A 13,335-nucleotide genomic window follows, 5' to 3' on the forward strand; every position below is an offset into this window, starting at 1 on the left:
TGGGGGATACAAAAAGATGGTGGGTCTTGGAGTGAATCAATCTGTGCCTGCAGGCCTCACTGGGCCACAGCTGGTTGGTTTTTATTCATGATTCATGACTCTCTATCCGCTCACCTGTAGTCTGTTCCATTGATAGGAGTCCAGGTGTAACCCCTGTAAACCTCATCGATGTAGCGCTGCAGAGGTAAAGAATTTCAATAAACATAAGAGGCAAAGCTAATAAAGTACAGTGATCAAAGTTTAAGCATTTTTAACTTTCAAAAACTGTGTTTGCTATTCGTCAGACTACTGCAGCCCTGCCTGGGTTGTACATTGTAAAATTAATGTTCACGTTTATGTTTCTACACACAGTCCAAGTCCACATAACAAGCTCCTTTAAGAATTTGATTAACTTAGATCACCAGACTGTCAGCAGTTTCTGCAGATAGAGTATGAAATTTGCTCAAATATACCTAATTTTTTATTAAATAAGATTTGGACCTTATATAACCTAAAACTATTTTATTATTTTAAAAACCTGTGAATTAAAGACAATGCAAGACTTCAGCCGCTTATTTCAGCATGCAGGAATGGTAATATGATGTGATTGTATAGGCTAAGCAGCTTATCTTTAACATACAGCGTTTACATAAAGAACAAAAAGGCAAAAAAAAGAGATAAAACATCCCCATGCCCCATACAACACAGAAATATACCCAACTGTCAGATAGAGCCCCCATAACTAATAAATAAATAAATCAAATGCACATACAGATAAACATAAAGGAAACAGCACTGAGACATCAGCAGGCATTTAAGAGAAGCAAGAGCCCAGGTTGGTACAAAAACCTCCTACTGGATAATCAGCCGTAAATAATCAACCTCATAATAGGAACTTATAGACCAAAAACAGTTTTGGTTGCTTGCAAGGATAAAAAAAGAGTCGGACACATTTAAGCTGGATTTTTGCTCTAAATAAAAACACTGTTGTTGGTTACAGTTCTAGGTCTATTTTTTCAAATAAAGTGATTAAAAAAAAAACTGTGTAAGCAGTTTGTTCATGGACCCACCACACAGCACTGTAAATTTATGAGTATGAGTCATCATGACATGTGTTAAACTCCTCATAACTGCTGCAGTCCAAACTAAAGAGGAAATGCGTGCAGACATTCAGAAAGAGAAGTGACTTGCCTCGTCAATCGACAGTACCAGAGTTTTGATCTGCATTTCACCTGGTCTTCCATCGATCATCTGTCGGCGGATCTACACGATGGAAACACAGAGCAAAGTTTTTTTTTTAAATCGGCCACAGATATGTTCTCATCGACTTTCAATGACCTACACAGACAATTTATCCTGCTGGGCAGATTCTCCTGAGGAGGAAACATGTTGTTCACACAATTACTAAGTTTGAACAACAAAGAATTCAACAACAGAAACGCTACATCCAGATGAACAGGATTACTTTTGGGGATTTACTTACCTGGATGATTGAGCATGCATCAACAAAACAGCTCTACTTGTTCCTCACCTCTTCTTTATTGCTGTCCTCCAACTCTGCGTCCAGGAAGTCCAGCGTCACAGGTTCTGGCAGATTCACAAGCTGAGAGGAGTTGAGAGAGAACGCGATATTAACACATAGCCTTATATTATTAATTATTCATCATCATCATCACTGATGCTTAAAACCCAAACCTAAAACTGCCCCATCCTCCAACTTTCTTCTTCTTAAAGCAGCTCCCCACAGAATAAATAAAGCATTTTACCAAATGAAATAGATTTGAATCACCTTTGGCTGGAGATTAGGATGAAGGAGCAGGTATCCGTTTGGATCGATGGCAAATATGTATCCGTTGGCCCCGAGCTGTGACAACCACAGAAAAAGAAGGAATAGCAGTGAAGAGCTGGTCTTCTTCGTCCATCTCAGCTTATAAATAAGACAAATGTGACTTATGCACATACATTGTACCGCGGTGTGAGTCGCTTTATCTCATCAAGATGCACGTCGACTCCCATGACACCTAAAATCAGCTGATTCTTGTGAAAAAGACAAAACAGCAGCCGTACATTTAGTCATTTAAATAAATTGTTTATATATTGTTTCTATTCAAACTAGTTGTCACACTTTAAATGATGTGCTTATTTGCTTTTCCTGATGAAGCTGGAAGCAGCAGCCAATTAGAAAACTTTAGCAGCAGAAAGTCACCTCACCCATATGTAAACGTGTCCTTTCTATACAGACTGCTTCAATCACATGTAATATATTAGTAAGTATAGAAGCATCCTGATCACACTAATATTTGTTTTTGCCATACAAACATTAGTAATTGTAAATAATAAGTGATATTACACACTAGAGTTAAAGTCTGTATTTGTTCACTAAGACAAAAGGAAGAAAATAAGTAACTCGCAAAACCATCTCATCCACCTAAGCTCAAATATAATTATCCTGTTTTGTTACCTGTGAGTTTCCGTCCATGGTGAGATTAAAAACAGGCAAAGTCCCAGTTACTACCATGCCAAGACCCTGCAGAGTGCAAAGATAAAGTCCCAAAACATTTATTAGAAATTATATGAGCTTATTGTGTATTTAATGGATTAGGTATATTTGATGAGCTCATGCCGTCTCACCAGAGCATCCTGATACACATTGGTCCACTGAACCTGCTTGGCTTCGCTGCCTGCCAGAACCATGGGGCGTCCCAGCACGTCAAGGTACTCCTGACAAAACACAGAGATACGTGACAGGCCGCAGCTTGAAAACAACCGACAACATCAGGCTTCTGGGAGAAGGCTGAGCAAACAAATGAGCATAGATGTTTCTATAGGACGAGCGAGTGCCACAAAGAGAATGAGCAAACAGGCATCATCTGTATTAGAGGCACTAGACAAACCCACCTGGGTGTTAATCCTTATAGCGCAGATGGAACGGATCTCGAAATAGTAACCTGGCAAGCGGCGAAGAAAAAAAGACAACCAGCGAGAGAGAGAGAGCGAGAGAGAGAGAGAGCGAGATTGGAGATGTGTGAGCGGTTCTTTCAAAAAAAAAAAAAAAATCAACAACACTGGAGTGGTGCTCATAAATATTCTAGATTTGACTGGATGATACTAGACCAGTGACTCAGCCTTTAAAATCCCACAGGTAGGAAGCTTAAAGAGCTTAAAGAAGAAAACTACTGAGCTTTAACACAGAGGTTTCTATATTCATGAAATTCAGTCAAGACCATTCAATCAGCTGGAAGTCTAAAATCTCCAATGACTGATCTCTTGATGGGATGAGGACTGAGACTGTTCAGTCCTCATCCTTAACATTCATTGTTTCAAATTATCCCACGTCCATATGCTTGTCTTTTTCATAATTCCAAACACATAAAAAAATGTATGGTGCATTTTTAAATATTCTGGTTGTCTTCCTGAAGACACAGCCTGACATATTTATTGTCTTTGCAAACTTTGCAAAGGGATTTCCTAGATTCTTAAAGAATTTGTAATGAAGGTTTGAAGGTCAAAGCAGTGAGACGCAGAGAGTTTAGCTCACAACGTTTAACGGCTAACAAAATATAACATGTGTTGCTCAGCTGATCTATTTTATAAAACCATCAATTATTCAGTCAAAACTAGCAAACCAGGAGGACACTGACAAGGCTTTTTCTCTTGGGTCAAAATATCACTCGGCGGGCATGAATTTTTCAAGGCGTTGGCAAATGCACCACATTCCCCCACGTTCTCGCCAAAGAGGTTTTCAGTGTCAGTGAGTAACTGTTGGGCCTTAAAATATCTACACAAACAAAACTGTGGTAGCGACCTCTCTGTGAGTACCAGCACCTCCTTAAAGTCAAGTCCTCTAACAGGATCAGTGTGTTTTACATTATGCTCGGTTATTTATTGGTTCTATTCTTATTTATTCCCATTCTTACAGATATTGATGTTTAGGATTTCTTATTCAACTCATAACAATGAGTAAAAACTTCTTCATGCAGCTGTTCCCTTTAAGGATGACCACTGAGGATCATTTGCCTCCATCTCACCCTATCCCTAGCATTCTCTTCTGTCACACCAACCCTCTGCGTGTCCTTCATCACTTCATCCATGAACTGTCATCAGTCGTCCACTATTCCTCCTGCCTGGCAGATCCATATTTAACTTTGTCCAGCATAGCCACTATTCCTCCTCTGCACATGTCCAAACCATCATAGCCTTGTCTCTCTAACTTCATCTCCAAATTGTTCACCCCGAGTTGTCCCTCTGATGTCATCATTTCTAATTCTGTCCCACCCGGGCAATTACGATGACAATCTCAGCATCTTCAAGTCTGACACCTCTAGCTCGGCCTCCTGTATTTGTGTTTGTGCCACAGCAAGCCTCACCACCATCTTATAAAGCTTTCCTTTCACTCTTGCTGTTGTCAGTCACAAATGACCCCTGATTTTCATCTCCACCCACTCTAACCTCCCTGCATGTCAGCTGCTTTGAATGCTTGACCCATGGTTGACCCAGAGTGTCATCAGAACCCTCTTTTGATGCCCTATTATATGCTTTTTGCTAGATCCTCAAAGACATAGTGCAAGTTCATCTAGCCAAACATTGCACACATTTCAGTGCTTTTTCTCGGCATGAAGCCACAAAAAACAAAAAAGTAGTAAAACTACAAATATTTTTATTTATCATTACCTTTTTTTATCAAGTGATCCACAGAATACATCCTCTCATCATCTTATCTTATCATCTCAAAACAGTTTTTAATACCATGGACTGAATCCTTTTGTAGTCTACAGTATATGAAGCTGAACTCACCTTTATTGGTGCACGCAATCCACTGTAAGGGTGTGACATCATAGTTATGCTGGCCCACAGAAAAGGTAAATACTCGAACCTGACATGGGTGAATAAAGAAAATGTCAAATTAACTGTCATAGGGTGATTAGACACTACAGAAACATCCTGCTCGAATGCAGGAGGTAATGGAGAGGTGTCTGATTAGCACGAGAAACTGACCGTTTTGTTGGGCCAGTTGTATTGCATGAAAACATCCTGAGCTCGGTCCTCTCCTCCGTCAGTAAACAGCATGATTATTTTATTGCAGTTAGCCCGGGGGACATTTGTTTTCTGAAAATTAGGAAAAAACAAAATGCACATGTCAGTCAATGCAGTAAAACTGCATGCAGAACCTTTATTTTATCACATAATGCCAAGTCAAACAAAATCAGTATAGATGACTTGCATTTAATAGCTGATTGAAGGCAAAGTGAAATCCAGACTTGTAGTCAGTGGTGCCTTTAGCCTGCATCTGCTGCACTGCATCCTTGAAAATCTTTTTGTTGCGCACATTAGCCTGGACTAGATGGCTAAAGCAAGGGACCACAGCCACAGCCTTCTCATTAAACTGAAACACAGGAGCAGACGCAGTTTGAAAACAACAGGGGAAATGATGGAAAAGCAGTGTTCAGATTCAGTAAGTGTAGCATATGCTAACCCTGGCCACATTGACGTAGTCATCGTCGGATAAAGTGTCCAGCATTTCCATCACTGACGCTTTGATCAGTTTCAGGGTGAGTCCACTGACACTGCCACTCCTGAGGAAACATCAGAATAAACATGCTTAAATAAATACTTGTGTGGAGACAAACAAAAGGCAAGAAGATGATTTTGTATGAGGGAATGCAAAAATTACGCATTTATGTGTCAAGAGTATTAACTAATCCTAAAGGTTTTGGCTCAGATGTAGTTAAAACTCGCAAAATGATGCTAAAGACGATCTAATTTTATCCATTTTTATGCCAATCGACAGTTGTGGAGAGCATAGACTGACACAGGGGTGTCAAATTTCAGGCTCAGGGACCAAAATTGGGTCAGCCAACACTTTAATTTAGCCCATTGAATGACTTTGGAAAATGTGAAAGAGGGCATAGATTTTGGAATTTCAGGTGTATTTTCATATGTTTTACAACCAAAGCATTCATACTATACCAAAGTAATTACAGTAAGTGATAAATAAACAATTAAATGACTAAAAAAACCCTCAGTTTTTTCACTACCTACTATGAAAAAAAGAATTTTACTTTAACAATGTTTATACCACAAGTCAACAAAGACTGAAAACCTGAGACTTACTGCTGAAATTGCACCTTTTTTTATACTGAGGTATCTCAGGGATTAAACTTCTTCACACTCACAGGAAGGGCACTTTACTGGTTCACTGCTGTGCCTGATACAAGTATGTCTGGCAATATTCAATTCAATTTTATTTATATAGCGCCAAATCAAAACAACAGTCGCCCCAAGGAGCTCGAAATAAAAACTCAACAGAAAAGTTCTGTACTGTAACTGTAAAAGTCTCCTTCAAAGTGAAGATTCTTTTTCTTGAAAACTTTCAAACTCTCTTCGTGAGCCAGGTTTAAAATAATTCAAGAGGCCAGTTTAAAAAGAACAGAATAATTCATAATGCCTCCACTAAAGTCTTCAGTAGTGCTGCAAAATCTCTCCTGCTGCAGCGATTGATCGGCACTGATAAATATATTCCGTGGTTATATAATGGTACTTTTCACTCCTTTACTTTCCACTTCTGTTTTAATTTTGTACAGTTTGCATTCAACAAAACACAAATTTCTGCAGTACTAGTGGAAATGTGATCTCAAAAACTACAGTAAAAATGTGGCTAAAAAATAAAGCTCATGAATACTGCATGGAAGAATAGATCTGAAAATTTGTTTTTGCATTTTTTGCTATCCTGATGTACACGTGATGAGCAACCAGGTTTCAAACTTATGAAAGGTCTGCTGATTTCCCACATTGAGCTTAATAATGGGATTAACCTTGCAGCAAGTACCAATGAAGTATGTCCTTTTACCACAATAGCAACCATGGGGACAGCACAGCAACAAAAGACTGCTGTTCTCGAGCGTGAGTTTGAATTCACTCAGCAAAAAAAAGCAAAACATTAGTGTCTGCTCTGCCATACAAATACAAATGTTTCTGATTAAAGCAATACTTGAAAAACATTTATGAAATATACAAATTTGCAGATGACAAAATGATGCTACAGCCAATAGCTTGTTGTTAAACAAAATACCAAAAACAGAGAGCAAAATACCTCATCGAGTTTGGCCCTAAGGCAGAAGGATTTTACTATTAAAGCAGTATTTCACACTTTATCCAACATAGTGCAAATCATGCTGATGAAAATGTTCCAACAGAAAGGCTCACACAGTGAAAACAACCAGGCTGGACGTGCAGGAAGTTAAAACAGGCACTTTAAATTGCCAGGGGTGAGGGGAAAAAATCTATATAGCCTAATGTCAGAATATTTTGCGTATTTTACGATACATTATATCCATACAGGGACACCAAATATTGATATTTTGTTGCATAAATTAAAATACTCTGGGTCTACGAACTAGAGGACTCATCACGCCTGTAGGAGGTAATCTTTCTGGAAACAGTTGCAGTCTGACTTGGACTGACCGCCATCCCTTTTTCAAAGGTTTGCAAATAACTGCTGTTTACTCAGAGTGCCAACATGTTGCCATCAGTATGAATGAGACTTTATCAATAAGCATAACTCAAGGGGACTCAACTCAGCTAGCTGCTGGCTGGTTGTATTCTAGTAACATTCCTATAAAACAAGAAGATTGTTGAGTGCAAATCTAATCATTTTCAGTCTCTGTAGACTTTAAGAGATATGTGATGTTCTATGATCTATCACAGTTGCTGTATTATCAGAAACAGATTGCAAGTATTTGCCAACTTGACCACATTCAATCACGACTGATATCAGACTGACTGTCAACATTTAGCAGGTTTTAGTGACAGCTTGAACGTCTCATTTTGCAGCAAAAAAATAAATAAAAATTGGATTGAACAGATAATGACAAAGTTTAACTTTGAGGACATAACGTGTTTGAAACAGGTGATAAATCATATCAATATCACAAAATGTTAAAAATTGCAATAATATTACATCATCAGAAAGTGGTTAATAAAACAACAACTAAAGGGGATCATAAAGCTCTAACCTTCAAAATTAAACAGGGAGCAAAATGAAAGAAGGGCAGAGGTGAAATTTGCATGTTTAACAGTGAGAGGCACACAGAGAAAAACTCAGGAGGGGCATAAGAAAAGTAATGAAATTCAGTAAAATGACTGGATGTTACAAGAAAAATCCGAGAATCAGAATTAAAAAAACCCACATGGGCAGAAAAAAGCGATTTCCTGGACTCTCTGTACATTGCCAGCCAGTCTAGCCTTTGCTTGTGTCCAGCTGTGATACTAAACTAAGATAACCATAAGAAAAGTGAATGTTCATTCTCTGAATGGGTCAAAAGGAGTTTAGCAGAATTACTCACACGTCAACAAGGATGACCATGTCTTTGGGGGATGAGGCACCCTGGATGTACCTGTGGGGAACAAAGAAGAGGACACAAAACTTCATCTGCTTCAATCCAATGCATGCAGCCCACATGTAAACATGTTTAAAGCTGGAGCGCATACCAGGGCCTCCTCCTGACATCATACAAGTCAATTTTATCAGGAGCTTTCCAGGGTGTTGCTGCAAAAAAAAAAAAAAAAAAACAGAAGAAAATATTCACGTCATAGTATTTACTTTGACTTTGGCTTATTCACCTCCTACCTGACAGCTGGAACCTAAAAACTAAAACCTACCTGGATAATAGCGAGTGACTCCTGTCGCGCTCCCAAATGCTTGCCACAGCAGTGACGGATCCTCTCGACTATTCTCCATGAAGACTTTCTCCAACGCCTGCGTCCAGTTCAGTTCGTTTAGAATGACGGGAGCTAATCAACAAACAGTGAAATATTTTAAATACACACCTTAACCTTAAGCTAATTGCAAACATGTCTTTACAGACTGGGGACTCTACTTACCTCCTTTATAAATATCCGTGGGAATCTGAACAGCTGTGTAGGAATAGTTGACATTATTCTTGAAGTTTGGGTCATACACAAACTCCAGCTTGATGTGAGAGGGATTTTCCACCTCTCCTTCTCCATCCATGGAATACTACATGAACAGGAGGACAAGCACATGAAGCACAAACACATTTCTCTCCCTAATATTAATACTGTAGTTGAGTCAATTCAGGCTAGGTCAAGTAAGTGTAAGCCAAATACAGTGGAACCTCGGATTGCGAGTAACTTGACCTACGAGTAATGAGCAAAAAACTCATAGTCAGTGACTTATATAGAAAATACCTTTAAAAATGATTTTTATGTGAATATTTTGGGAGCTCGGAGCGGTCCATCAATCATTTCTCATGGGGAAAATTCTCTTTGACATACGAGGGTTTTGGTTTGCGAGCAACAGCGAATCATACTCATAAACCAAGGTACTACTGTACTTAGTTTTTTTTTTTTAATAAAAGTTCAGTTTATTTGTCCCTTACTCACATAATCCAGCTCTGCCTTGGAATCATAATAAGCCATGTCCAGCTCCTAGTAGAGAACAGATGGAGATATGAAGAGGCTGCAACTGTGAAACAGTTTGAGGACAAGTAATCATATGCATGCATGTGTCAAGTCTGTCTCTGCACAGTTCTTCATAAGCGTAGCCACTACTTAGAATGTATGTTCATTTAAAATGATGCCCATCGAAAGTCCAAAACTGCATTTTTTAAATACTACAACCTTGTTTACAAACAAACAAACAAAAAAACAAATTAATGTCTTTTTAATAATTTAAGTAATATTTTTTAAAATTATATACAGAATTAAATGTGGTCCGATGCTGCTGAAATAAACAAGGCCACTCACTGATGAGTACACTTGTGAACATTCACTCTGAGATGAGTTTCTTTCAGCTATCTGTAAGAGTGACCTTCTCTGTTCTTTATATTTTATAAAAAGTGGACAAGCTACCTATACATGTTCATGATTTAGAGTTGTGCATACTCCTACTAAATCTGTATTTATCGTTCACATTCTCAGACATGCAAGTCACTCATACCTGCATACAACCCCCGTACGAGCATGGATGCCGTACGTGTGCTGATAACTAGCTGGATGGTCAGAAATGTTTTCTATATTGTCTGAAGTTTCAGGAACTTGCTGAAATGCTTTTTTTTATTCATGGTAGGATTTCAGCATGCTTTTGTGGATAAATCATCAAAAAGTTCCAAGGCAGTCTCATTTCAAATACTGTAAAATGCCTTTATTCTTATAGGACGGTCAGGTTTACCTCAAAAAAAACCCCCCAAAAAACCCCCCAATGCATTTCAGCAGGCAAGCCTTGTTATAGTTGTTGCTCTTAGTTAAATGTAGATGCAGAGACAATGTTAGCAGACATGTTGAATCACTGAATCCCATGACTATAGACCATGTAATATCACCTAATGATTTTCTATTGTCGTTGACTGAATGGACGTTAACTAACAACATTAAACAGTATTTAAACAGACCAAAGGATGTGCTATGGAGGCTTTTTCAGTCCCCCTTAAGCAGGTGTATAACTGGGTCAAAGGGAAGAAAACTGTTAAATTATAAAAGAAATATTTGTTTTTTTCAAACACATTATTCAGAAAAAGATTGTTTGTCTTAATCTGGATCATGTTTTTTAAAATAAAATCAATCCCAATTTTAAATTATTTTAGTGTACAGCAGGGAGAAAATAAAATTCTTATATCTTATAACCTTTAAAGAGAATAAAGGGACTTTGCATACATCTGTATTTAGAAAATTAACAGATAGAAACATTATGGTACACGCCAGCAGCTTTCACCCAAAGTGGCTTAAAGAAAATGTCCCTTTTGCTCAAATCTAATGAGTGAGGACAGTCTGCACCCAGGAAAAGGACTGTGAGGCTAAATCTAAGGAAATAGCGTTTTCAGGAACATAGATATAGAAACACTATCCAACACCTGGACACACAAACCTTATTAGTTCCAAAACTAATAAAACATGAATTAGTCTTGGGGGAAAACATACAGTACAGAGGGAGAGACAAATAAACATATAATGACAGGAATTGGGGTATTATTGGGAGTGATGATGTAATGACCCAGATCTCCTCTGAACCACCATTGATCAGTTTTAGGAAGACTCTCATCCTACACAACAAACTGGTACACACCAATCAACAACCAGACTCCCAGGAACATGGCTGTGCCCAAAACCTAGAGAATCCTGTTTGATAAATCATGACGTTCTTTCGTGACTTAGCTCATGTGTATCTTTTCCAATGAGCACCTCAAATAGAAGCAGTTTGAATCCAGGGATTTGAGACTGTGTTGTTTTCTGTCTCTCTCGGTCAGGCCCCTCTCCAGGGTGTACCCCACCTCTTGCCCAGTCACAGCTGGGGGGGGGACAGGCACCAGCTGTTCCGAGACCCCAAGCTGGATGCACGGATCCAAAACATTTTTTCCCAGAGAGGAGTAACAGCCCAAAAAATGATTCCTCCATCCATAAAATGTTAACAAAAAGCACAAGAGCTTTCCAAAGTAACACTTTCATCTAAACAGCAGCCAAAAAAAGTACAGAAGTCTTTAGTTTAAAACTACATTTAAAAAAAAAGGAAAAGCTGCATTTGTGATGCTGTAACCACCAAATGTTTCCTATTGTTCGGTACTGTTTTCTGTTCAGCACTCTCACATTACAAATCAGTAGACAGGCTGTTAGGCTTGTGTGGAGCATCGCCATCTGTTACTGTCTTTACTTCAGAGTACGCGTGACATCTACACTGAGGTGGATGTGTTCCTATTTTTGGCCTGTTCTGATTACCAGATTTGATCTCCAAAGAGCGCCTTAGCCTAAATCGAGCTTAACATGACAACTCCATCAGTCTGCCGTTAGTCATCCTGTTGTTAGTAATATAAAGTTTTAGCACCTCTGAAAACACCGAGCTATCAGTCAGTGTTCTTTTTCAGTCAGTCCAAAGAAATGATGCTGCTCATCCAGCATGTTAACTTCTCCTATGAGCTCTGCTTCTTCTAACATTAATCTGTCAGCAGCGATAAAGGATAGTTTCATTCATATATGATAAAAAAGGAGACGTTTAGGATTTACTCAGATCGTCTCTTCAGTCTGTCTCTTTCTCATCATGCCACCTTTATGTATAACAATATGCTTGTTCCTATCTTTGCTAAGAGACAGATGAGAAGATGGGTATCACTCTTATATCCCTCTGCTAAATATAGAGCTCCACGCTAAGCAGGCTGGGTTGCTCAGCTTAGCATACATACTGGTTACAAGTGGAAACAACACCATCTCTATACAAATATTTATTTTTAAAAAACCCAAAGAGTAAAATTGCTAATCTTTGCTGATAAGGCCTTTTTACTTTCAGACTTTATATAGCACCAAATCACAAAAACAGTCCCATCAAGGTGCTTTTTACACTAAGGTAAAGCTCCCACAATTATGGAGATAAAACCCAATGATCAAACGACTCCCTTTAAGCAAGCACTTGGCAACAGTGAACTCCCTTTTAACAAGAACAAATCTCTGACATAACTATGCTCATTTAGTAGCAGCCATCTGCCACAACCGGACTCAGCTTACAGAGATGGAAAGAGCATCTTTGAATGCACAGCATATCCAGGCTAATGGTGATGGTGTAATGGTGTGGGGGCTATTTACTTGGCACACTTTCGGCCTCGTAGTATTGATCATCATTTAAAAACTCCAGCCTACGTGGCCATGTCCTTCCCTTTATGTTAACAGTGTACCATCTTCTGATGATCAAATCACTTTGCCTACATTCAAAAACAGAGAAGAAACGAAAACAACGGCCAGTTAAGACGTGGAAATCTAACTGGGAGCCTAAGGCAACAGTGTCTACTCAGATTGTAGCGGATGAGCAAAAACATGTAGTCCTTTGAAATCACAGGGGAATTCAGTGCCTCTGAGAAGGACGTGAGAACCCATGTGAGAGGATGAGGTTAATCCCGTCTCATTTTGTCGGGGAAATGAAGCAGACCGAGTGGAAAAGTGGAATGCCAATGTGTGTAGGACTCAAAAGAACCACACGGCTGAGTGCACTCAGTCATCTGTTTCAGCCAGACGAGCGCAGCGCAGAGGGATCCACTCAGCTGCCTGGTGTAAATGTTTCTTTCTCAGGTCATCCCGTTTAGAGACACAGGGCTGAGAACATACCCCTGAATTATTTTATTCAGTGAATTCAAGATAAAATTGTACCGTTTCTAATATGTGAGGAAATGTGTGATGACAAGTATAATGACATGTGCTTTTTTTAGGGAAACAATACAGTGATTACAATAATATATATTATTGTAATACACTGTATTGTTTCCCTAATTTTTTAATTGACACATTTTCAAGTATTTCAAACATATAATTTTTTTGAAAAAATAATTTCCCCTTGAAATTACTATAGATTGACTCAAATCC

General features: G+C 38.7%; 1 protein-coding gene across 1 annotated transcript in view; it reads right to left on the reverse strand.

Annotated features, from left to right (window-relative positions):
- LOC113022409 (voltage-dependent calcium channel subunit alpha-2/delta-2-like) overlaps positions 1-13,335 on the reverse strand; it is a 42,892-nt gene that overhangs the window by 9,908 nt on the left and 19,649 nt on the right. The window contains exons 5-21 of the mRNA XM_026167779.2: positions 9,382-9,426; positions 8,860-8,995; positions 8,638-8,769; positions 8,467-8,524; positions 8,322-8,372; positions 5,453-5,552; positions 5,201-5,362; positions 4,975-5,085; positions 4,774-4,852; positions 2,878-2,927; positions 2,611-2,700; positions 2,441-2,506; positions 1,942-2,016; positions 1,769-1,843; positions 1,511-1,582; positions 1,171-1,242; positions 115-176 (exon numbers count right to left, since the gene is read on the reverse strand). Of these exons, the coding sequence (XP_026023564.1) occupies positions 115-176; positions 1,171-1,242; positions 1,511-1,582; positions 1,769-1,843; positions 1,942-2,016; positions 2,441-2,506; positions 2,611-2,700; positions 2,878-2,927; positions 4,774-4,852; positions 4,975-5,085; positions 5,201-5,362; positions 5,453-5,552; positions 8,322-8,372; positions 8,467-8,524; positions 8,638-8,769; positions 8,860-8,995; positions 9,382-9,426 (1,436 nt within the window). The remainder of the gene's footprint in view (positions 1-114; positions 177-1,170; positions 1,243-1,510; positions 1,583-1,768; positions 1,844-1,941; positions 2,017-2,440; positions 2,507-2,610; positions 2,701-2,877; positions 2,928-4,773; positions 4,853-4,974; positions 5,086-5,200; positions 5,363-5,452; positions 5,553-8,321; positions 8,373-8,466; positions 8,525-8,637; positions 8,770-8,859; positions 8,996-9,381; positions 9,427-13,335) is intronic.

Source organism: Astatotilapia calliptera, chromosome 5, assembly GCF_964374335.1.
Source record: "Astatotilapia calliptera chromosome 5, fAstCal68.1, whole genome shotgun sequence".
In the NCBI taxonomy this organism is placed as follows: domain Eukaryota; kingdom Metazoa; phylum Chordata; class Actinopteri; order Cichliformes; family Cichlidae; genus Astatotilapia; species Astatotilapia calliptera.